Below are 23474 nucleotides of genomic sequence, written 5' to 3'. Positions count from 1 at the left end.
ATTTACCACCTATTGGAGAGGGTAGTATCTTTCTAAATTATGATACTGGTTTAAAGCAAGATCTAAAAGCCATTTTGGGCTCTTCACTTTCTGAGTTGGAATATGTACTATTCATATGCAGATATAAATCTCCATTGTGAGATTGTGTTAATGAAATGGAAGTAAATGGCAAATGACTGATTTCAAAACCATTTTCTTTAAATTGGTATTAAGTTTTTAATGTATATTTACCCTTTCTGAAAAATACTGCTTTGCCCTGTGAAAAAAACGTTAAGTATCCAGATTCCAAAAACGGAATCGTAAAAAATTAAGTTTGATTTTTAAACTATACCATATTGGGTCTGGAAATAGTTATCTAGTTCAGTGGTTCTCACAGTGAGGGCCAAGGACCAGTAGCATCACCATTGTCAGGATACTTGTAAATGCATATTCTTTTCCCCCACCCCCACACCTACTGAATCAGAAACTATAGGAGAGGAACCCTGTGCTCTGTGTCGTAATAGACCCTCCAGGTGAATTCTGATGCCTGCTAAAGTTTGAGACCCACTGCTCTTTGCTCTGTTGCAGATCTGTGAAAGCTCTGGTGACTCTCTGATTCCTTGTGAGGGAGAGTGCTACAAATACTTTCACCTGGAGTGCCTGGGGGTGACATCACTCCCCGATGGGAAGTTCATCTGCATGGAATGTAAAACCGGTGAGCTTTCTTGTTTTGGTAGATATGAAAAGATGGATAAGGAGGAATGTGCAATGCCAGCACCTCCCATGATATCTTATTTTCTTACCGCTGTTATGTAGCTCTTCTCCCATAAGTATTTCAACAAATGAAGATCATTTGCTGTTTAGGCTTCATAAAATCAAGAGTAGTTAGCAATATTATTACCAAATTTCCTCCTACATGTGCCTTAATCATAAAAATCTATCAGTTCATCCAGATGTACTTGTATTTTATCTAAAGAGCTATACAAAGTGTATAGAGTAAATTATTTTTCAAATGGGTTTAAGGTTTTTATGCTCAATAAATTGGTTTAAAGTCCCTTGACTTTAATAGATTAGAGTAGTGTCGATTGCAAAGCATAACCATGGTGACAGTACTTTTAGTGGAAAGATGGAGCTACTGGAAATTGTTTTTAAAACTTGTGGGTTTTGGCCCGGTTGGTGTGGCTCAGTGGTTGAACATCGACTCATGAACCTGGAGGTCACACACAGTTGGATTCCTGGTCAGAGCACATTCCCAGGTTTGCAGATTTAATCCCTGGTAGAGGGCATGCAAGAGGCAGCTGATCAATGATTCTCATTGATGTTTCTACCTTCCTCTCTGAAATCAGTTAAAAATAAAGAATAATTTAAAAAAATAAAAAATGCAGGTTTTGGATTCACCATTTAGTTCTTACCACCCCACCCCAATACAGACCACCACCTATCAAAATAATTTATAGAGAAAGAAATAGACAAGTTTGTATTTCTTCCCTGTGTAGCCATGATTCTATTTAAAGTCATGGAAAGCTGGAAGTAGAGTTGTTTAATCTGTAACAAGGCAAGTGAAGAGTCAACTGAACATAGCATGGTAGTGCATCCAGGAACTATGTATGGTTTTTTGTTTTATTTTTTGCTGTGAGAAACTATGAGCCAACTGGTTATCAAGTATTTATGATATGTTCATCTTACCCGTGACACTTTATTTTCCTACTCCTTTTCCCTTTTTCTTTGGATTCTCATAAATAGTTTTATCCTTCTTTGTTTGATTTTATCCTTCTTTATTTGAATCTGTGCATGCTAAAATTGTTAGAATGGTAATTTTTTCTGAACACTGAGTAAATGCCAGGTGCTGTTAATACTAAGCATTATATCCTATTACTAGAGGCCCAGTGCCTGAAATTTGTGCACTGGCGGGGGGGGGTGGGGGAGGGAGGGCTGTCCCTCGGCCCAGCCTGCGCCTTCTTGCAGTCCAGGACCCCTTGCTCCTTACCGTCCGCCGTCCGCCTGTTCGTCACCGCTCCTTACCGCTCGGCTCATTGTTCCTTAGCGCTGCAGCGGAGGCTGGAGAGGCTCCCGCCCCCACCGCTGCACTCGCCAGCGTGAGCCTGGCTTCTGGCTGAGTGGCACTCCCCCTATGGGAGCACACAGACCACCAGGGGGCAGCTCCTGCGTTGAGCGTCTGCCCCCCTGGTGGTCAGTGCACATCATAGCAACCGGTTGTTCTGGTCATTCCACTGTAACAGTTGCTTAGGCTTTTATTATATAGATCTCATTTTATCCTCATAACATAATAACAAAATGTTATTATTTTCATTTTGCAGAGGGTGAAACTAAGGATTGGAGGGTTTAGTTTAGTACCTTGTCCAAAGTCATGAAAACAGAAGTTGATGAAACTGGCAGTTATGCCCAGGAGGCAGCTTGACCCCAGGATCCTTGCTGTTTACCATTGCCTTCTACCACCTTGATTAAGTAGGATAGAGATCATGTATCATATATTTTAACACACATGTGCTTTCTCGCTCTCTCTCTTGCTCTCTCACAAAGATACACATGCAAAAATTAAGCTACTAAAGCTGTTTTGAACATATAACATATTTTTTCCTACATAAGATACTTTATTCATCACATGTAGACCCTACAGTAAAACATTTGAACAATTGGCCAACTGGCAGGCTTGGGGTCAAATTATCTGCACATTGTTTTATTTGACCTTCAAAATATGTTTTGAATGTGTGAACATGGATCAGGCATGTACTCCTGGTTCCTCACATTCTCTGTCATTCCCTTTTTCTGAAACCCTGTCACTCCAGCCATTTATATAACCTGTCCAGTCCCTTTAAACACTTAAGTTTGCAATCTCTGATTCCAACTACTGATAGGAAGGACCAAATAGCTCAGTATTAAAACACTCTTTTGAGGCTTCTCTCCTAACTCTGGAATCCAGCTGAATTCTGCCATGGTTAGATATAAACTAAATTGGTACACATCTATTAAGAAACTTAAGAAGGAAATTTGCTTTAAAAACAATTAAATGGAACAAAGTTGGAGGATTCATATGCCCTGATTTCAAAATTTACTAAAAGCTACATCAATTAAAACAGTGTGTGCCGAAACCGGTTTAGCTCAGTGGATAGAGCGTCGGCCTGCGGACTGAGGGGTCCCGGGTTCGATTCCGGTCGGGGGCATGTGCCTGGGTTGCGGGCACATCCCTGGTGGGAGATGTGCAGGAGGTGGCTGGTCGATGTTTCTCTGTCATTGATGTTTCTAACTCTATCTCTCTCCCTTCCTCTTTGTAAAAAATCAATAAAATAAAAAAAATAATAAAAAAACAAACAAACAAAAAAAAAAACAGTGTGATACTGGCATAAAGACAGACATATACCCAATGGAATAGAATTGGGAGTCCAGAAATAAATATCCACATATACAGGAATGATTTTTTGAGAAGGGTACAAAGACCATTTCATGGGGGAAATGACAGACTTTACAGCAAATGATGCTGGGAAAACTGGATATCCACATGCAAAAGAATGAAATTAGAACCTTAACTAACAACCATATACAGAAAATAATTCAAAATGTATCAGAGTTCAAACATAAGAGCTAAAACTATAAAACTCTTAGAAGGAAACATAAAAGAAATGTTTGTTGAAACTAGACCACCAACTTACACCATACACAAAAATAAACTCAAAATGGATAAAGGACTTAAATGTACGACAGGAAACCATAAAAATTCTAGAAGAATCCAAGGGCAACAAAATCTCAGACATATGCCGAAGCAATTTCTTCACTGATACAGCTCCTAGAGCAGTTGAAACTAAAGAGAAAATGAACAAATGGGACTACATCAAAATAAAAAGCTTCTGCACAACAAAAGAAACCATCAACAAAACAACAAGAAAACCCACTGCGTGGGAAAACATATTTGCCAACGTCATATCTGATAAGGGCCTAATCTCCAAAATTTATAGGGAACTCAGACAACTTAACAAAAAGAAGATAAAAAATCCAATCAAAAAATGGGCAAAGGATCTAAATAGACACCTTTCAAAAGAGGACATTCAGAAAGCCAAGAGACATATGAAAACATGCTCAAAGTCACTGATCATCCGAGAGATGCAAATCAAAACAACAATGAGGTACCATCTCACACCTGTCAGACTGGCTATCATCAACAAATCAACAAACAGCAAGTGCTGGAGAGGATGTGGAGAAAAAGGAACACTTGTGCACTGCTGGTGGGAATGCAGACTGGTGCAGCCACTATGGAAGACAGTATGGAGTTTCCTCAAAAAACTGGAAATGGAACTCCCATTTGACCCAGTGATCCCACTTCTAGGAATATATCCCAAGAAACCAGAAACACCAATCAGAAAGGATATATGCACCCATATGTTCATAGCAGCACAGTTCACCATAGCTAAGATCTGGAAACAGCCTAAATGCCCATCAGTAGATGAATGGATTAGAAAACTGTGATACATCTACACGATGGAATACTATGCTGCTGTAAGAAAGAAGGAACTCTTACAATTTGCAACGGCATGGATGGAGCTGGAGAGCATTATGCTAAGTGAAATAAGCCAGTCAATGAAGGAAAAATACCACATGATCTCACTCATTCATGGATAATAGAGACCATTATAAACTTTTGAACAATAATAGATACAGAGGCAGAGCTGCCTCACACAGATTGTCAAACTGCAGCGGGAAGGCCGGGGAGGGTTGGGGGGCATCAGGGAGGCGGGTAAGAGATCAACCGAAGGACTTGTATGCATGCATATGAGCATAACCAATGGACATAAGACACTGGGGGGAAGGGGAAGCCGGGGTATTGTCAAGGGCGGGGGAAAAAAAAGGACACATATGTAATACCCTTTGTAATGCTTTAAGCAATAAAAAAATTTTAAAAAAAAAGAAAGAAATGTTTGTGACATTGGATTAAGCAGTGATTTCCTGATATGACATCAAAGGCACAGGCAACAAGAGAAAAAATAAACAAATTGGACTTTATCAAAATTAAAAACTGGCTCAGTTGGTTGAGTGTCAAATTGCGCAACAGAAGGTTGCTGGTTCAATTCCCGATCAGGACACATACCCAGGTTTCTGGTTTCATTCCTGATTGGGGTATGTGCAGGAGGTAGCCCATGGATGTTTCTCACATTAGTGGTTCTCTCTCTCTCTCTCCCCCTCTCCCTTCCTCTCTCTAAAAGAAAATTGTAAAAAAATCAATAAAATGATGTCTCTTACAAAAAACAACATAGTGTACATCAAATGACACTATCAACTGGGTGAAAAAGCAACCTGCAAAATGGGAGGAAATATTTGCAAATAACCTATCTGACAAGGAATTAATATCCAAAATCATACATAAAGAACTCCTATAACTTAACAAAAAGCACACAACCCAATTCAAAATTAGGCAAAGATCTTGAATAGATTTTTCTCCAAAGAAGTTATACATATGGCCAGTAAGCACATGAAAAGATGTTCAACATCATTCATTAGTAATTATGCAAATACAAATCAAAACCACAATGAGATGCCACTTCATGCCTATTAGAATGGCTATTACCAAGAAAACAGAATATGGAGAAATTGAAACACTTATACACTGTTGGTGGGAATTTAAAGTGGCATAAGTGCTGTGGAAAACAGTATGGCAGTTCCTCCATTAAACATAGAATACATGTGACCCAGTAATTCCATTTCTGGGTATATACCCAAAAGAATTGAAAGCAGGGTCTCTTAGCAGGTATTGGTACACCCATGTTTGTTGCAGCACTATTCACAATGACTAAAAGGCAGAAACAACTCAAATGTCCATCAGTGGATGAATGGATAAATAGCATGTAGAATAGCAAGCAATGGATAAATAAACAATGGAATATTACTCAGCTTTAAAAAGAAATGAAATAGAAGGAATTTGGAGACCGGGAAGATGGCGGCGTAGGTAAACACCGGAGACTGCCGCCGTGGACAACCACTTCAAAAATACAACTAAAAGTCGGAGCGGACATCAACCAGAACCACGGGAAGGCTGGCTGAGGAGAGTCTCTTCAACTAGAAGCAAAAACAACAGCATTCCGACGCTCAGCGGAGGCGCAGTGTGGAAAATTTAAAGGTACGGCGGTGCGGTGGTGAGGGTGCGCGCGCAAAGCGAGCTGGCGGCTGAGGGCGCGGTTGTCGTTTTCAATCAGGAGGGAGTCTCAGACTCTGGGCTACAGACCCGGGCGAGTCTCTAGGGACCCAGACTCAAACGGGAGAAGCAGGACTGTCTGGCTACGGCCCCTCCGAAGTTTGCAGCGGTTGTTGGGACAGAGAGGCAGAGCCCCTGGGGACGGACTGAGAGCGGCCATAGCTGCTCCCTCCCCCCACCCTGTTGAGCCTGCCCCGCCCAGGCCCTGCGCACAACCATTTGCCGACCGCCTCAGGCAAAGGCTGGAATAACGCCTCCCCAGAAGACAGACGTTTTCCACAACTGATTCCTACAGCCAGTCGGCCTGGTGGTCAAATCCCTCTAGTGTTAACTACAACAATTAAGGCTTGGCTAGAACAAGACTGCGCACAGAGACCACAAGGGGGGGCACCAAGAAAGCATATAAGATGCGGAGACAAAAAAACATGACAGAAATGGAAGATATGGAGCTAAGAATCGCAATTTTGAGGGCTTGCCATAAATTTGTGCAGAGCCTCACGAAAACTAATGAGACCCTCGATGCTACGATAAAGAAATTAGAAAGTAAGCATACACGGACTGAAATAAAGAATATTATACCCAATAGCCGACCAGAGGAGCACAAGACTCAAACCAAAGATTCGACAAAAAACACCCAATTGGAAAAGCAAAATGAAAAAAGAATCCGAAAGTGTGAAGATAGTGTAAGGAGCCTCTGGGACAGCTTTAAGCGGTCTAATATCAGAATTATCGGATTGCCAGAAGATGAGAGACAGCAAGATATTGAAAACCTATTTCAAGAAATAATGGCAGAAAACTTCCCCCACCTGGAGAAAGAAATGGACTTACAGGTCCAAGAAGCGCAGAGAACCCCAAACAAAAGGAATCCAAAGAGGACCACACCAAGACACATCATCATTAAAATGCCAAGAGCAAAAGACAAAGAGAAAATCTTAAAAGCAGCAAGAGAAAGAGGCTCAATTACCTACAAGGGAATACCCATACGACTGTCAGCTGATTTCTCAACAGAAACTTTGCAGGCCAGAAGGGAATGGCAAGAAATTTTCAAAGTGCTGAATACCAAGAACCTACAACCAAGATTACTTTATCCAGCAAAGCTATCATTCAGAATTGAAGGTCAGATAAAGAGCTTCACAGATAAGGAAAAACTAAAGGAGTTCATCACCGCCAAACCAGTATTATATGAAATGCTGAAAGGTATCCTTTAAGAAGAGGAAGAAGAAGAAAAAGGTAAAGATACAAATTAGGAACAATAAATATGCATCTATCAACAAATGAATCTAAGAATCAAGTGAATAAATAACCTGATGTACAGAATGAACTGGTGATTATAATGAATCAGGGACATAGAAAGGGAATGGACTGACTATTCTTAGGGGAAAAGGGGTGTGGGAGATGCGGGAAGTGACTGGACAAAAATCATGCACCTATGGATGAACTCAGCGGGTGGGGAGTGAGGGTGGATGGTGGGGTAGGAGCTGGAAGGAGGGGAGTTATGGGGGGAAAAAAGAGGAACAAATGTAATAATCTGAACAATAAAGATTAAAAAAAAAAAAGATTGCATAATGATGAAGAAACTGGACTTTAGCTTCAGCACTTAGTAGCTATAGGGTCTGGAGCAAATTTAAAAAAAAAAAAAAAAAAAAAAGAAATGAAATAAATACTGATATATGCTACAACATGGATGAACCTTGAAGACACTATGCCGAGTAAAATAAACCATTTATAAGGACAAATATTTTATGGTTCCACTTACTAGTACATGAGTTACCTAGAGTAATCAAATTCATAGAGACAGAAAGTAGAACAGTTGTTACCAGGGGTTGGTAAGGAGAGAAGAGTGGTGAGTAGTCAGTATGGGATGATGAAAAAATTCTGGAGCTGTATAGTGGTGATGATTGCAAAATAATGTAAATGGATTTAATGTCACTGTATACTTAAAAATAGTAAAAATGGCAAATTTTATGTTTTATATTTTTTTAATATGTTTTTAAATTGATTTTTAGAGAGAGAGGAAGGAAGAGGGATAGAGAGATAGAAACATCAATGAAAGAGAAACATCATCTATCAGCTGCCTCCTGCACATACTCCTACTGGGGATCGAGCCTACAACCCAGGCACATGCTCTGACTGGGAATCGAACCTGCGACCTTTTGATTCCTGGGTCAACGTGCAACTATTGAGTCACACCAGCTGGGCTTATGTTTTATATTTTAACTACAATTAAAAACAAAAACAAAAAACAATTACTGCCCTGGCCAGTTTTCCTCAGTGTTTAGAGCATCAGCCTGCGGACCAGAGGGTACCAGGTTCGATTCCCTGTCAAGGCCATGTACCTTGGTTGCAAGTTCCCCAGCCCGATAAGGGTGTGTGCAGGAGGCAACTAATTGATGTATGTCTCACTCCTCCACCTGCCTCCCTTTCACTCTCCCTAGAAAGCAATGGAAAAAATATCCTCTGGTGAGGATTTAAAAAAAGTTTTTAAACAAAAACAATCACAGTTGACCCTTGAACACCACAGGTTTGAACTATGTGAGTCCACTTATATGCAGATTTTTTTCCAATAAATACTGTCTCTTGGAACATCTTTTAGAAATTTCCTTACCACCATGAAGCAGTCATGTTAATTATACTATGCTACAAAAAAGCAATTGTATTGCTGTTTTAAAATATCAATGCATGAGTCATTACATCTGTAAATAAATATAAATTTCTTTTTCACATTATCACCTTTTTTTTTTGTTAATCTTTACCTGAGAATATTTTTTCCATTGGTTTTTGAGCTCTTTTTATGTCAATGCAAATATATTCAATTGCTGTTCTATAGTATGCCTATGTCACAGTTTAACTATTCTCCTATTGGAGGAAGTTTGAGTTGCTTTCAGTTGTTTGCAGTGACAAACAGTGCTTTAGTCAGCATCCTTTTACATATACAAGTCTATCCTAATGTAGAGAGTAAGAAGTATAATTTCTAGGCCGCAAAAAGTGGATGTACTTTTTTGAAAAATGGATTCTGCCTTGTTTCCTTCTAAAGTAGTTCCTTCCAATTTAAATTCCTACGAGCACTATGCAGGAGTACCTTTTCTCCCTACACCCTGATCAACAACTGGTATTATCAGACTTTGAAAGTTTTTTTCCTATTGATGAATTTTTACAGTAAAATGTAACTTGTGGTTTTAATTAGCATTTATCTGATTACTAGTGAAGTTGAGCATTTTTCATGTTTATTGGCTGTCTTTCTGCTTTCTGTAAATTGTCTCTTCATTCCTTTTGCTCGCGTTTATTAGGCTATTTTGTTTCTATTTTGATTGATAGTTCTTTATAAGTCTTGTTTAGCTATCTTTGTTTATATAGGTTGCATATATTTTCACTATATTTGAACATTGTGTAACAAAACAATCCTTTATCATCTTTGTTGCATATATTTTTCCACATCTGTTTGTCTTTTACATGTTCCTTCTTTTTTTCCATTCTAATTGGCATTATTTCTTTCTTTAAATATTTGGCAGATTGACCAGTAGAGCCATCTGGGCTTAAAGTTTTTTTTGTTGGAAGATTTTTAATTATAGTTTCACTTTCTTTGATAGTTTATATAACTAATAATATTTTCTATTTGTTTTTGTGCCATTGTTGGTAAGTTCTGTTTTTCTAGGAATCTGTTTACTTATCAGGTAGGGGAAGTTTTCTGTCATTATTTCTTCAAATAGGTTTTCAATATCTTGCTGTCTCTCATCTTCTGGCACCCCTATAATTCGGATGTTGGTACGCTTGAAGCTGTCCCAGAGGCTCCTTACACTATCTTCATATTTTCGGATTCTTTTTTCATTTTGCTTTTCCGGTTGGGTGTTTTGTTTACTTATCTAAGTTGTAAAATTTATTAGCAAAAATGTAGTGATCACCGTGTATTATCTTTTTAACTTTGTAGGATATGTAGTGATATATCATTATTTATTTCTGATAGTTATATGTATTGCTAGTTTTTCTTGTGTGTGTCGTTTTTTTTAATTAGTCATTGTTGCCAGGGATATCAGTTTTTTTTAAAATATGTTTTTATTAATTTTTAGAGAGAGAGGGAAGGAGAGGGGGAGAGAAATAGAAACATCAATGAGAGTGAAACAGCAACATCAGTTGATTGCCTCTTGCTCACCTCCTATTGGGGATCAAAGCCCAGAACCTGGGCATGTACTCTGGGAATCAAACTGGCCAGCCACCTCCTGGTGCGCAGGTCGATGCTCAACCCTTGAGCCACATTGGCCAGGCAGGGATATCTGTTTTATTAATCTTTTTCAGAGTGCCAATATTTGTTTTTGTTTTTAATATTTCCCAATGTATATTAATTTCACTTCATTTTTGAAGAATGTTTTCAGTGGATATAGAATTCTGGCTTGGTAACAATTTTCTTTCAGCTTTAAAGATAGCATCTTGTTATTTTCTGGTTTTTATTTTTCTTTCAGTCAGCTATTAGTGTTATTGTTGCTTCATTGAAGAAACTTGTCTTTTGTGTGGGTAATTTTAATATTTTCTTTTTTGTCCCTGATTTTGTACAGTTTGAATAAGATGTCTAGCTGTCATTTATTTGTTTTGGGGGGGTAATTTTGAGTTTTTGTCTTATCCCTGTTTTACATATGGAAATTTTAAGTGATTATCTAATGGAATCTGCCTTTTCTTTGGTAGTTTCTTTTACTTATTCTGTGTTGGAAAGACCTTGACACTCTCACTTCTCAGGTGTTGAAAAATTCTGGTTTGGGTTTTCTATGGAAATAATTTTAGTGTAGAATAAAAAGTGGAGATCTAAATTATTTATACTGCTACATCTCCAAATCCTATATAATAAAAGGCTAATGTGCAAATGGACTGAAAGGCAGAATGACCGGTCATTATGATGCACACTGACCACTAGGGGGCAGACGCTCAATGCAGGAGCTTCCCCCTGGTGGCCAGTGCACTCCCACCGGAGCGAGCACTGCTCAGCCAGAAGCTGGGCTCATGGCTGGTGAACGCAGGGGTGGTGGCAGGAGCCTCTCCCACCTTTGCTGCAGGCGGACATCCCCCGAGGGGTCCCGGACTGTGAGAGGGCACAGGCCGGGCTGAGGGGACCCCTTCCGACCCCCAGTGCATGAATGTCATGCACTGGGCCTCTAGTCAATTATAATAGCAAATCAGTCATTCTAACAAAATTTATTAAATATTTTAATTAAACCATTTATTTTCCATGTTCATCTCATTAGCTGCTTCTATTTAAAAGGAATATGCTTTAATTAGCTTTTATTTAATCTCTGTTCTTCACCAATTTTCCAGGAAAGCACCCATGTTTTTCATGTAAGGTGTCTGGTACAGATGTGAAGCGTTGCTCTGTCGGTGCTTGTGGGAAATTTTATCATGAAGCCTGTGTCCGCAAATTCCCCACTGCCGTCTTTGAATCAAAAGGATTCCGCTGTCCCCAGCACTGCTGTTCTGCCTGCTCTATGGAAAAAGATATCCAGAAAGCAAGTAAAGGTAAAACAGAGCTAAGGTAAAAAAAGAGCTACTTTTAAGTTCAGTAGCAAATAATAAGCATATTGTTATAAGGAGCATCAAGCATTCTCCCTCTGTTTGTCTGTAGATACATGAGCTCAGCCACAGTAGATAGCATAATAAGTAGAGATTAGGTTCTCATTCGGACAATGAGAAGAAAATTCCATATGTTCAAATTCACCCTTGGAAATTCCTTAAACAGCTGCATTATTGGAGACCACCATCTCTCCAGCATCGGAGCAGACAAATTTTTCTTTGATCTCTAGAAGGGTGCTGCATTTAGGGGCCATATAGCATAGGAATGACAGAGCCAAACAAGTGAAGAAAATATTTTTATCTTACTATATTCAGCATCACACAGGAACCCAAAAGAACCCAACTCCAAAAATTTCATTTTATATATCCAGCTGATGCCTTATTATGTAGATTCCTTTTTGACTTGTCTTTAAACAGGTCGCATGATGAGGTGTTTGAGATGTCCAGTAGCCTATCACTCTGGAGATGCTTGTGTTGCTGCCGGAAGCATATTCGTGTCCTCCTACATTCTCATCTGTAGTAATCATTCCAAACGGAGCAGTAATTCATCCTCTGCTGTAAATGTAGGCTTTTGTTTCGTTTGTGCGAGAGGTGAGTGTCAATCCTTTCTTAGTTCTTTCTGAGTTCACTGGCATTAAAATAGAGTTTCAATAATATCCCCAAGACGGATGAACATTTCCAGTAGCTAGTCCCTTTTATATCATTAGACATTCAGATTGTTAGCATATTAATTCTTCCATAAATTAAGCTAAAGTCTGAATTTTTTAATAACTTAGAATTATGCATAAGTTCTTAGCATTTCTACTTGGAGCATCAAAAGATTAATCTATTTCCTTCTGCAAACAATTCTTCTATTCAAAGCAGGCTCTTCCCATGTCATATTCTTTAATCCAGAGCTTGCAACCTATTGAGATTTCACTTGGAAGGCAAAATGAGCACATTTATTTTTTAGTCGTTTATGTCGTATTTTATCATGTTTTAGTCTGGCATTGAGGAAGGCCTGATGGGATACAGCCAAAGCAACATATGTGGTGGTGTTAGTTAAGAGCCAGAAATGCAGGCTGTTGATACGTAGGTATGTCAAGAGATTGATCAACTAAAAACAATATTGTGTCCCTCAGGGGGTCAGTGAGCTTGAGTTCGTGATAAACATAAAATAGAAATTCATTAGTCGAATATGATACAGAATATTTATCTTTTTTTTTCTTTAGGAGACAGTTCTTTTAATTTGGTGAAAGTACCATAAAATATTTTTAAATAGATTTTAGGTAGTATTATAGATCTTGAGTTGCTTTACTTTTGTGTCTCACATTTTAAAAATAATAACTAGAGGAAGTGGGCAGTAAAAGTTTAAAAAAATGGTATCCTTTCTGTAGCAGCCAGCGGGGTCCATTGTGTGTACTGCTTTCAGTATGCCAGAGTTTTCTTTCCTCACTAGAGCAATTACACAGTTGTATCCTTCTTTGAAACGTGGCTGGTACATGGAGAAGTAGGTCTGACATATTTCGTGCCACATTGTAACAGGTGACTAAAACGATTCAAATAAAAGAAATAAACCCCGTCCCTAAGAAAGTAATGATAGGATGGAAATACTGACTTATCCAATTGAGTGGCTAGCTTTAGAGACCTTTAAACAGTTGAGTGTCAATGAGAACATAAAGTCTCTATGGCTTTGTTAGTATTTTATTCTACTATCTAAGCACTTACTTTACTTAATTTTACCAGGAGTGTGTGTTTCTTACTTTTACTCACTTTTACTGGTTTGTGTTTCTAGTAAAAATGAGTAAAAGCACTTAATTTTACTTTTACTCACTTTTACTAGGAGTGTGTGTTACTTATTTTTACTCACTTTTACTAGTTTGTGTTTCTGTTTGTGCATGTGTAACTGAGCCAACATTTTAAATATCAAGTTACTAACTCTCATGTTGACGTACTTGGGAGTACATTTTGAATCAATCAAGTACCATCAGTATGTATTAACCAATATTTCCTTTGGCTCTATTTCATTCAATAATTGGGAAACCTTTAAAACAGGTAGTTTCAATTTAAGACAGGTAGAAAAATGGCCCATTGTCAAGGAACCTTATTTTGTAGAAAATCTAGTCATTTTGTTAAGTTTAACTTATATGCCTTGATTAAAAGCTTGAGATAATGAAAATAGGAAAAATCCATGTTTTAATACTAGGATCTGTATTTGCATCTTATCAATTTGGCAATTATTCTAAAGTATTACTACATTTAAATGCCTACTTAAGCAAGATTATTCAGTTCCCAAGTATTTTAACTGGAACTTTGTCCAGTAAATAGTAACTTTTATTTTCCTTTCCAGAATTTTACAAAATCTTATTCTAAATTGATCAAATGTTGGGATTTGAGAAGGCTTAAAAGTTTTTCAGAAATACATAATATGTGTTCTTTATTCATTATTTGTAGCAGTTTCCTTTTTTAAAAAGAGACCTAATTGTAATAAATCCACACATTAAAAGGAGTACTTTAATCGTTTGTTTTTGCTATTAGAAAACTTAGCCTGTTTTGTTTTGTTTCTTGTCTCATACAGTTTTTCCCTCCTCTGAGAGGATTTTTCTTAGTTCTTGGTTATTGCTTGTTTAAAATCATTAAGCTAATTCTTAAGGACACAAATATCTAGAAATATTTTTAGAAATGTTTTAAGGTTTGCAGGAGTGAGGAATGTACAGCCCAAGAAATCATTTGGTCTGTCCTTGCCAAGGCATTAGGGGTGAGTTAATTAAATGTTTGACCAAATATAGCAGGCTAATTTTTAAGTTGATAATTTTATATAGCCTAAGAATGGTGTTATAAATACCAAAATGGTTGGCAGAAAAAAGGTTCCCCACTCCTGGTTTAGAGGAACATTCCTCCTCCCTCGCCCTCCCCATGATGCATAGAAAATGTTCAGTTATATTTCAGTTTCGTAAACAGGAGTGGGCAAAAGTAGATATACATAATACAACAAATAATACAATAATTAATAAATAATAATACAAGAATAAACTCTGTGTTTCGCATACTCACACCTGTAAACCTACTTTGCCCACCCTTGAATATTACTCAGCATCTTTCATCTGGAGGTTGGTGTAAAAGAATAGTTAGCTAACTTCTATGCCTTTCTTTGTAATGGTAATTTTAAACGGAGAAGTTAGATTAGGGTTTTCTTTTAATTTTAATAATAATAGCAATTTGCCCTAACCGGTTTGGCTCAATGGATAGAGCATCGGCCTGCGGACTCAAGGGTCCCAGGTTCGATTCCAGTCAAGGGCATGTACCTTGGCTGCGGGCACATCCCCAGTAGGGAGTGTGCAGGAGGCAGCTGATCGATGTTTCTCTCTCATCGATGTTTCTAACTCTCTATCCCTCTCCCTTCCTCTCTGTAAAAAAATCAATAAAATATATTAAAAAAAAATAATAGCAATTTATTTTGCATCTGTAAATCAAACTCTACTAGATACTATCTCAGGGGTCCTCAAACTTTTTAAACAGGCGGCCAGTTCACTGTCCCTTAGACCGTTGGAGGGCCAGACTATAGTTTAAAAAAAACTATGAACAAATTCCTATGCACACTGCACATATCTTATTTTGAAGTAAAAAAACAAAACGGAAACAAATACAATATTTGTATTTACATGTGGCCCACGGGCCGTAGTTTGAGGACCGCTGTTAACTATCTGAATGAATTGCCACAATTGCCCTAAGAAGTTATTTCCCCATTTTATGTGGATGAGAACACTGAAGCCCAGATGAAATATTTAAAAGTTGTTAAATAGAGGGACCATGTGTACCTGATCTTTCTTATTTTAAAACCCACGTTTTTTTTATTTTACACTAGCTTTTTCTATTAAATGTATGAAATTCATTTGACATCATATGCCTTTTATTACCAGTTAGCAATTTCAAGTTCCATTCTGTCATCTGGATCAGAGATATTTCTTGAATATCTCAGTGTACAGTAGCACTAATGAAGATAAGATCCACAGAAAAGTAAATGGTATCCCCTTAAAAAACAAAACTCTTTCCTCTTCTCAAAATGATCTCTGTGAAACTGTTGTCATGATCCTAATATATAAAGAGCCAGGGTCTGTCACGACCTAAACGACCAAACAGCAGGCTAGGGTCCTGGCTGGCGCAGCGGAAATCAGTCCTGGATCTCGGCCGCCCACGGTGTGGCGGCAGGAGGGAGCTGTGGGAACCAAGCCATGCTGCCATTGGACTGGCCTCTGGGTCCCTCCCCCTGCCCGCAGGCTCTGGGGAACCGGAGCCATGCTGCGATCAGACTGGCCTCTTGGTCCCTCCCCCCTGGCCCACAAGTCCGGGGAACCAGAGCCATGCTGCGATGGGACTGGACCCTACCTGAGGGGTCCCGGATTGTGATAGCATGCAGGCTGGGCTGAGAGACCCCCCCCCCCCCACCCCCCCCAGTGCACGAATTTTCGTGTACCGGGCCTCTAGTTTTATTATAAAGTGCTAGATCATTATAAACTGACCAATAACCAAATAGAGAAATTTTCCCTGGTCTCACAGTTCCCCAGATTTAGGAATGGCCTTTATCTATGTTATGAACTTAACTAGGGGAAGGGAAACGGGAGGGAGAGAAGTGAATGGCACAGGTGGGTTAGAGCAGATTTTACTTCCTCCAAATAAGATAGCTGTATTGGTAGATCAAAAGGACTCTATAAACCTTTAAAGTTGTTAATTACTTTATATCATGGCAAAGAAAAAATGGTTTGTATTACCTTAGTAAAGTTCAACAAAGTATGTCCCCTTTAAAATTACATATTGTATTGATAGAGAAAAGCTTTATTATCTGGCAGAAAAAACTAGAACCTGTTTGAGAATATCTAAGACATGAATAGGAAAGAGGAGAGACTCAGTTCTTCCTTTAAGTGCTACTTGATACATTGAAGGTAGATCAGGTTCTATATTATTATATAGTTCTCATTTCTAGCAGTCAAGTGATACGTTATTTTGTTGTCTGGATTGTCATTATAGGAGTTCTAAATATTAAGGAATGTGGTTTTATTTTTCATAGAGAGTTTTTCATATGATGTTAAATGCAGTTCACATCTTCAAAATTAATTTGGAGTTTTCTTCTGGGTATATAGGTTTCTATGTAGGGAACAAGGCATTGAGTCATTTAAACTCCCTTTAATAACTATAGATAGCTTTTTCTGTCAGATCTTTCTTTTTCTTCATACTTTCTTTTTTCCTCCCAACTTTAAGCACAGCTACATAATAGGGATTGGTTTATTTTTTCTCCTCATGGAATCATGGGTAGTTTCATTGCAGTTCATCTCTTTCTGTTTGTTTCGTATAGGGCTGATAGTTCAGGATCATTCAGACCCCATGTTCAGTTCATATGCCTATAAGTCCCACTACCTACTGAATGAATCAAATCGTGCAGAGTTGATGAAATTACCTATGATTCCTTCTTCGTCAGCTTCCAAAAAGAAATATGAGAAAGGTAATAATCAAAATAGTTTATCTCTTGCTTTCTTTTTGCATTTCCTATTTTTTTTTTTTAAATGAAGGGGGGAAATGTATGCCTGTCAAGCACCATCTGTTGCTTTTCTACCGTGGTGGTTGTAACTGTCTTCATATGGCTGCAAATTTATTAAAAAGGGCTTAAAATAATTCCATTTATTGCAAATTTTTACTTACTCTTCTCCTTGAATAAATTTTCACACATTTTATAGATCTATGGGCTATTAAAATGGAAAGACTTGGATTTTGCTTAGTGTAGAGGAATAGTCTAAGGGCTCTTTCTCTTTTGCCTGATGTAGAACTAACATTCATGTTAGAATAGAATAGACACAATATAATTTGTTACTGACTTTTAACTAAATAGTAAGATAGGTTGTTAAATAGAGGAAAATAAAGATACTGATACTTAAAGGTTTTATTTTAGAATACATTCTATCATTTTGTTTTTTAAATGTTTTATTCAGTTGCTATGAAAACTAGTTGTCCTTCTCTCAGGATAATTGGTGGGCAGCTGGGGAGGGTACCCCAAATATTGGATATTGAAAGGCAGGCCAGGTGAGCTGAAGAATTGCTTATAGATAACCTATTATCCACAGAGAATCAGGAGCTACATGTATATTTATATTCTCCCAGTTAATTTAGTCTGTGGAAGAAAATCTTCTGTGTTTAGCTTTACATAGCATACTTGTAATAAAGGTGAAAAGTGATTTAACAATAATGTATTATTTGGGAAGTTACTGTCTCAGCAAGTAAATTAAATAACCTGGAAGGTGAATGCCTTTTCCTGTATGCATTCCCATTATGATCTGGGGGCCAAGTGCAGATTCTTTAAAGAAAAATTAATTCATACCTAATACAGTGTGTACATTGGAAATGGGCCTATTTTTTTCCCTTTGTGTTGCCTGCTTGATGTATCTTTGTTCTTTGTCAGAATTCTTAAGAGGCAACCCATAACTAAAAGGAAGTATAACTAAGCAAGCTGATTAGAACCTGGAGAAGTATGTTGGAGAGGTATTAGGTTTTTTTCTTTGTTTTCCATTGAAGTCACAGTTTTCCATTGAAGTCACCTTACTGGTGACACCACCTACTTCCAAAACAAAGATGGGCATAGGCTTGACTAACTGCATAATGCAATAAAATTAGACTGCCTGAGACGTTTTAGGAAATGCCTTATATTCCTGCTGGTGCCATTGAAATGAGATTAATTCAATTGTTGCTTATTTTGTTTTCAGTACTTGGTATTGACCTTGACATAAATTGAAATTATTTTGAGCCCTCTGTTTGCTTAGCTTGAACCACATCTTTTCATGCATCCTAAAGCAGTTTTCTTGCATAGCACCAAGATGGATTGTTCATATTTTTATGTTTCTATTTCCCTATTTTTCTGTTGTTTTTGTTTTTTGTCAAAAAATCATGATGACTTTCACTGATAACTCTCGGTCTGTATTTCCTCTGAAATAAGACTTAAAATTCAGGACTATTCCATAATATTAAAAATGGCCAGCCTGACTTTTCCCCGTCAGCTCTAAGAATGACATGCCCTCTAAAAGCTATTTGCAAAGGCTGCTCTCTCTATTGGTTATTTCTTTCTGTTGTAAAAATGGGCTTTCTCATTTTAGTTTAAACTTACAGAAGAATTCCTAGGCTAAGAGCACTCAGACAGCTAATCGCTAGGTTGGGGGATTGGAACTATTAATCCATATTAAGATTTGCAGACAAAGGAACAAATCCCAATGATTGAAGAAAAAGCTTTTAAGCAGAGGAAATATAGTAATTTAATTCATCACTGATTGTATATGGATTTTTTCTTTTTGTTTTTATGATAATCAGAAGTTTGAATGTCTGTAGTAAGATAAGATTTTCTGGAAAATTGATAGCTAACCTTCAAAAGGTTGGAGCATGTGATTTGATAAAGTTGTAAAGAAGGCTCCTACCCTTTAGCTAATGAGACTTTAAATCTTAGTGTACTTGTGGGTTATAGACCTGATTTTCCAATGGGAAGATGATTTTTTTTGCAGTAAATGTCTTTATCATATTTCATCTTCATTAGTTAACATCCTTTTCCATCACTTGTTGAAATACCTATTAGAAATACCTAATCTTCCCCTCCCCCATCTTCTTCATTTCTTTGCATTTAGTAATATTATTTTGTTTTGTTAGCCACACCTGTTTTGGTCTTAATCCAGAGATCATTTTATGTATTTAAAAGGAGAGGATTTTTCTAGGCAAGTTGGAGGGATCTCCTTGTGTGTAGCACTTCATTCCACACTGATATTTACTTAATTTTATACTATAAAGCAGTGGTTCTCAATATGAAGTCAGAAAAGACTTATGTAAATAACATTTTTGAACTATTCTTAATATTTCAGAAAATCTAATAGAAGCACACAAACTATGGCTACATGAGTTTCTTTATATTTGGCTATGATTTAAATAATACAGTGTAATAATGCTAGTTTTCTTATTGGATTCAGAAGCTCTGATTGGCAGTTTTATATTTCTTTGGTTAATAACATCAGAAAAATGTTATTTTTTAGTGTAGGGGTTTGTTTTTGGATTTTATTTTTGGTTGATAAAATATTGGAAGCATATAGGTTCATGACGGAAGGGAAGGGGATCCTTGGTGATGAAAAAATTGCAAACCACTGCTCTATAGCTTGTTTGACTTTATCTTCACTAAAAAGGTAATGATGATATATGTAATCATCACCTTGAGCAAGTGCAATCCTTTTGCTTTTTTGTATCCTTTTATGGGAAGTAAGAAATACTGATCAACCTATTGCCTATTTTCATTCTTGCTAATTTAATTATAAAGTGATTTAGTCGACTATGGCACTGGATTAAAATACAAAGATGACCATTGCTTTCTTTCTTAGCTCTCAAGGAGAAAAGAAAGTAAGCTGCTACATATTCCTTTGAAAATCTGCTCTCAAATTTACTCGGTCTAAAGATTTTTAATACACCTATTTTATCATATTTTAGGAATTTTAACTTCCTACTAAACGGATAGCTCAATAGCCCACGTTTTACAGGGGTAATGAGTACAATAATGTTTCTCTTTCTATTCAAAAGCTGAGTTTTTGGCCATTGAAGTTCTGAAAAGGGAAGAAGCAAAATCTGTTCATTTGCTTTCTATTTTAATCCGTCACCATAGATATGACTCCATCCTTCGTTATTTTCCCCCAATTTGAATCAAAGTTAATGCACTTAAATGATAATTTTCTCCTTTTTCTTTCTTTTTCTCTTTCCTCTTTTCTCAGTTATTAAGACTGTTTATTTGTTTCAAGGTGGAAGATTGCTCTGCTGTGAATCGTGCCCAGCTTCCTTCCATCCAGAATGCCTGAGCATAGAAATGCCAGAAGGCTGCTGGAATTGTAATGACTGTAAAGCTGGCAAGAAACTGCATTACAAGCAGATTGTTTGGGTCAAATTGGGAAATTACAGGCAAGTTTTTCCAAGGACAAAGAGGAAGTATTCAATCATTGTTTAGACCTAGGTTCATAAACTGTGTTACAAACTGGCTAGCAGACAGGTAGAACAGCAGAGCTACTTCCTTAAAAAAGAGAGAGAGAAGAAGAAACATATATTTATTTTATTTTTAAAATATGTTTATTGATTTCAGAGAGGAAGGGAGAGGGAGAGAGAGAGATAGAAAGAAACATCAATGATGAGAGAGAATCATTGATTAGCTGCCTCCTGCATGCTCCCTACAAGGGATTGGAGCCCACAACCCGGGCATGTGCCCTGACCAGGAATCAAACTGGGACCTTCTGGTTCATAGGTTAACGATTATCCACTGAGTCACACCAGCTGGGCAAGAAACATATTTTGAGTCTGGGTTTTTACAAGATTGAGAAGGTTAGTTGTGAAATTTTTTTTGATTGGTTGGTTGGCTTTTGTTTTTAAGTTCCAAAAGTTGTTTTATATTAATGAACTATGTACTACTAGATTTTGGAATAAAAAGTCTTATGTGATTAATGGAGAAGATGTTTTCTTTGTGCCCTAATTAACTTTATATTGATCTGTGATTTCTAATAAAATCAAGTTTTTCCCTGGCCAAAATAGCCCTCTTTGCCCCTTAATCTGGTCCATACTTTAACCTGTGTGCAAAAAGAGAGCATTTTAGGATTTAAAGAGAGAGATTGTTTCATTAAGAGCCTTTAGCTCCTAAAAGAATGAGTAAGAAGTATGTGTGATTACTATTTTAATAAAACTTTCTCCTTTTAAGAAGCCTGTTTTTTTACAAGCCTTCACTGCACAAGAATAGTGACATTTTTTAAAACTCTGTAATCTGCATTTTGAGGTATAAGTTTATCATTTTTCTAAGAAAATAGATACTGTTCAAGAGAATTCTACTTTTCAATTAGAATCCTAAGTAAGATATATTTCTGTAGAATCTCAGACATACTGTAATTCCTTTGAGCAAGGGCTATGTTGTTTTCTCTGTTTTAAATATGCTGCTTGCTTACCTGTTTAACTTTAAAATCTTTGTTATTTAGCTGAGATAAGTGGCATTGAGAAGCCCTCCCACTATTTTTTTAACATATGACAAGAAATCTCCAAGTCCTAAAAAGATGGACAATTTGAATACATAAACAATTTTATACTGTATGGCAAACGATATTACAAAGTTTTAAAAAGCAAATATCAAACCAGGATAAAGTGTTTGCTATTCTACTTTCAATGAGAAAAGACAAATACCTTATCTAGAAAAAAAAAAGGACAAAGAAGAGAAAGAGCCAGTTTGCAAAAGAATAGCAAATGGAAAATAAACGTGAAAAATGCCCAGCCTCACTAAAAAATAAATGTTCACTAAAAACAAAGACCCCCCCCCCCCCCTTAACAGATTGGCAGAGATATAAAAGAGTAATAATTTTGCGGCCAGAGAGGGCATAGGGAAATGAGTATTAAAATTGTAACTCTGTGTACTTCTTGACCCAGTGCTTCCCTTTCAAGAAATTTAAGGAAAAAATATTGGACAAACAGGCAAAAATGTATTTGTTGGGGTACTCATTGTGGTATTATTTGAAATAACCCAAATGCTTAGTCCATAAGGGATTTGTCAAATAAATTATACTATATCCATATTGTAGAGTATCTTGAAGCCAATAAAAGAATAATGCAGGTCTTTATAGTAACATAGGAAGATATCCACTATATAGTTGAATTTAGAAAACATGTTAAACAGTATGTACATTATCTTTCCATGTATTTATACAATTTTTAAAAATTGTAGCTCTAGATATAATATGTTTTTAATACCTGGAAAGAAACACATGTAATGTTAATAGTGTTAGGCATGAGATTACAAGGAGAGGCATTTTCAGTTTTTCTGTTATACATTTGTGCATTGTTTTATTTTTAAAAGAAACTTTGCTTTTATAATTAAAATATATATATATATTTGGGGGTGGGAGGGCATGGGTTTGACAATTACTAGATAAGACATTCCTGGATAACAAATACCTAAAACAATATAAGAAACCTTTAGCTCTTCAAGTAAATTTCAGAATATTTGCCGAAACCGGTTTGGCTCAGTGGATAGAGCGTCGGCCTGCGGACTGAAAGGTCCCAGGTTCGATTCCGGTCAAGGGCATGTGCCTGGGTTGCGGGCACATCCCCAGTAGGAGATGCGCAGGAGGCAGCTGATCGATGTTTCTCTCTCATCGATGTTTCTAACTCTCTATCTCTCTCCCTTCCTCTCTGTAAAAAATCAATAAAATATATTAAAAAAAAAAAAAAAAAAAAAAAAGAATATTTTCTTTATATTTAATTTGGGGGGGCTTTTTTTGAGATATTGTTGACATAATAGTTTCAGTTGTACAACATATTGTTTCAGTATTTGTATATAGCAGTGATGGCGAACCTTTTGAGCTCTGTGTGTCAGCATTTTGAAAAACCCTAACTTAACTCTGGTGCCGTGTCACATATAGAAATTTTTTGATATTTGCAACCATAGTAAAACAAAGACTTATATTTTTGATATTTATTTTATATATTTAAATGCCATTTAACAAAGAAAAATCAACCAAAAAAATGAGTTCGCGTGTCACCTCTGACACGCGTGTCATAGGTTCGCCATCACTGGTATATAGTATTGTGAAATGATCACCACAATAAGTCTAGTTAACATTCTTCTCCATACATGGTTACAATTTTCTGTTCTCCTGATGAGAATTTTTAAATCTACTCTCTTAGCAACTTTCAAATATATAATACAGTATTATTAACTATAGTCACCATGTTGTAC

General features: G+C 37.0%; 1 protein-coding gene across 4 annotated transcripts in view; it reads left to right on the top strand.

Moving 5' to 3' along the window:
* The window catches only part of NSD3 (nuclear receptor binding SET domain protein 3), a 118067-nt gene that overhangs the window by 72541 nt on the left and 22052 nt on the right, over positions 1-23474 (top strand). For 3 of the 4 annotated variants that reach the window (XM_070408410.1, XM_070408412.1, XM_070408413.1), the window contains exons 12-16: positions 568-694; positions 11477-11674; positions 12146-12319; positions 17058-17204; positions 20512-20668. In XM_070408410.1, coding sequence (XP_070264511.1) covers positions 568-694; positions 11477-11674; positions 12146-12319; positions 17058-17204; positions 20512-20668 — 803 coding nt within the window. The remainder of the gene's footprint in view (positions 1-567; positions 695-11476; positions 11675-12145; positions 12320-17057; positions 17205-20511; positions 20669-23474) is intronic. The other variant, XM_070408414.1, reaches the window with a different exon arrangement.

The sequence above is a fragment of the Myotis yumanensis genome, unplaced genomic scaffold, assembly GCF_028538775.1.
Source record: "Myotis yumanensis isolate MYYU_CA2020_CCGP unplaced genomic scaffold, mMyoYum1.0.hap1 SCAF_3, whole genome shotgun sequence".
Lineage (NCBI taxonomy): Eukaryota > Metazoa > Chordata > Mammalia > Chiroptera > Vespertilionidae > Myotis > Myotis yumanensis.
This window is presented reverse-complemented; position numbering and strand designations above follow the sequence as displayed.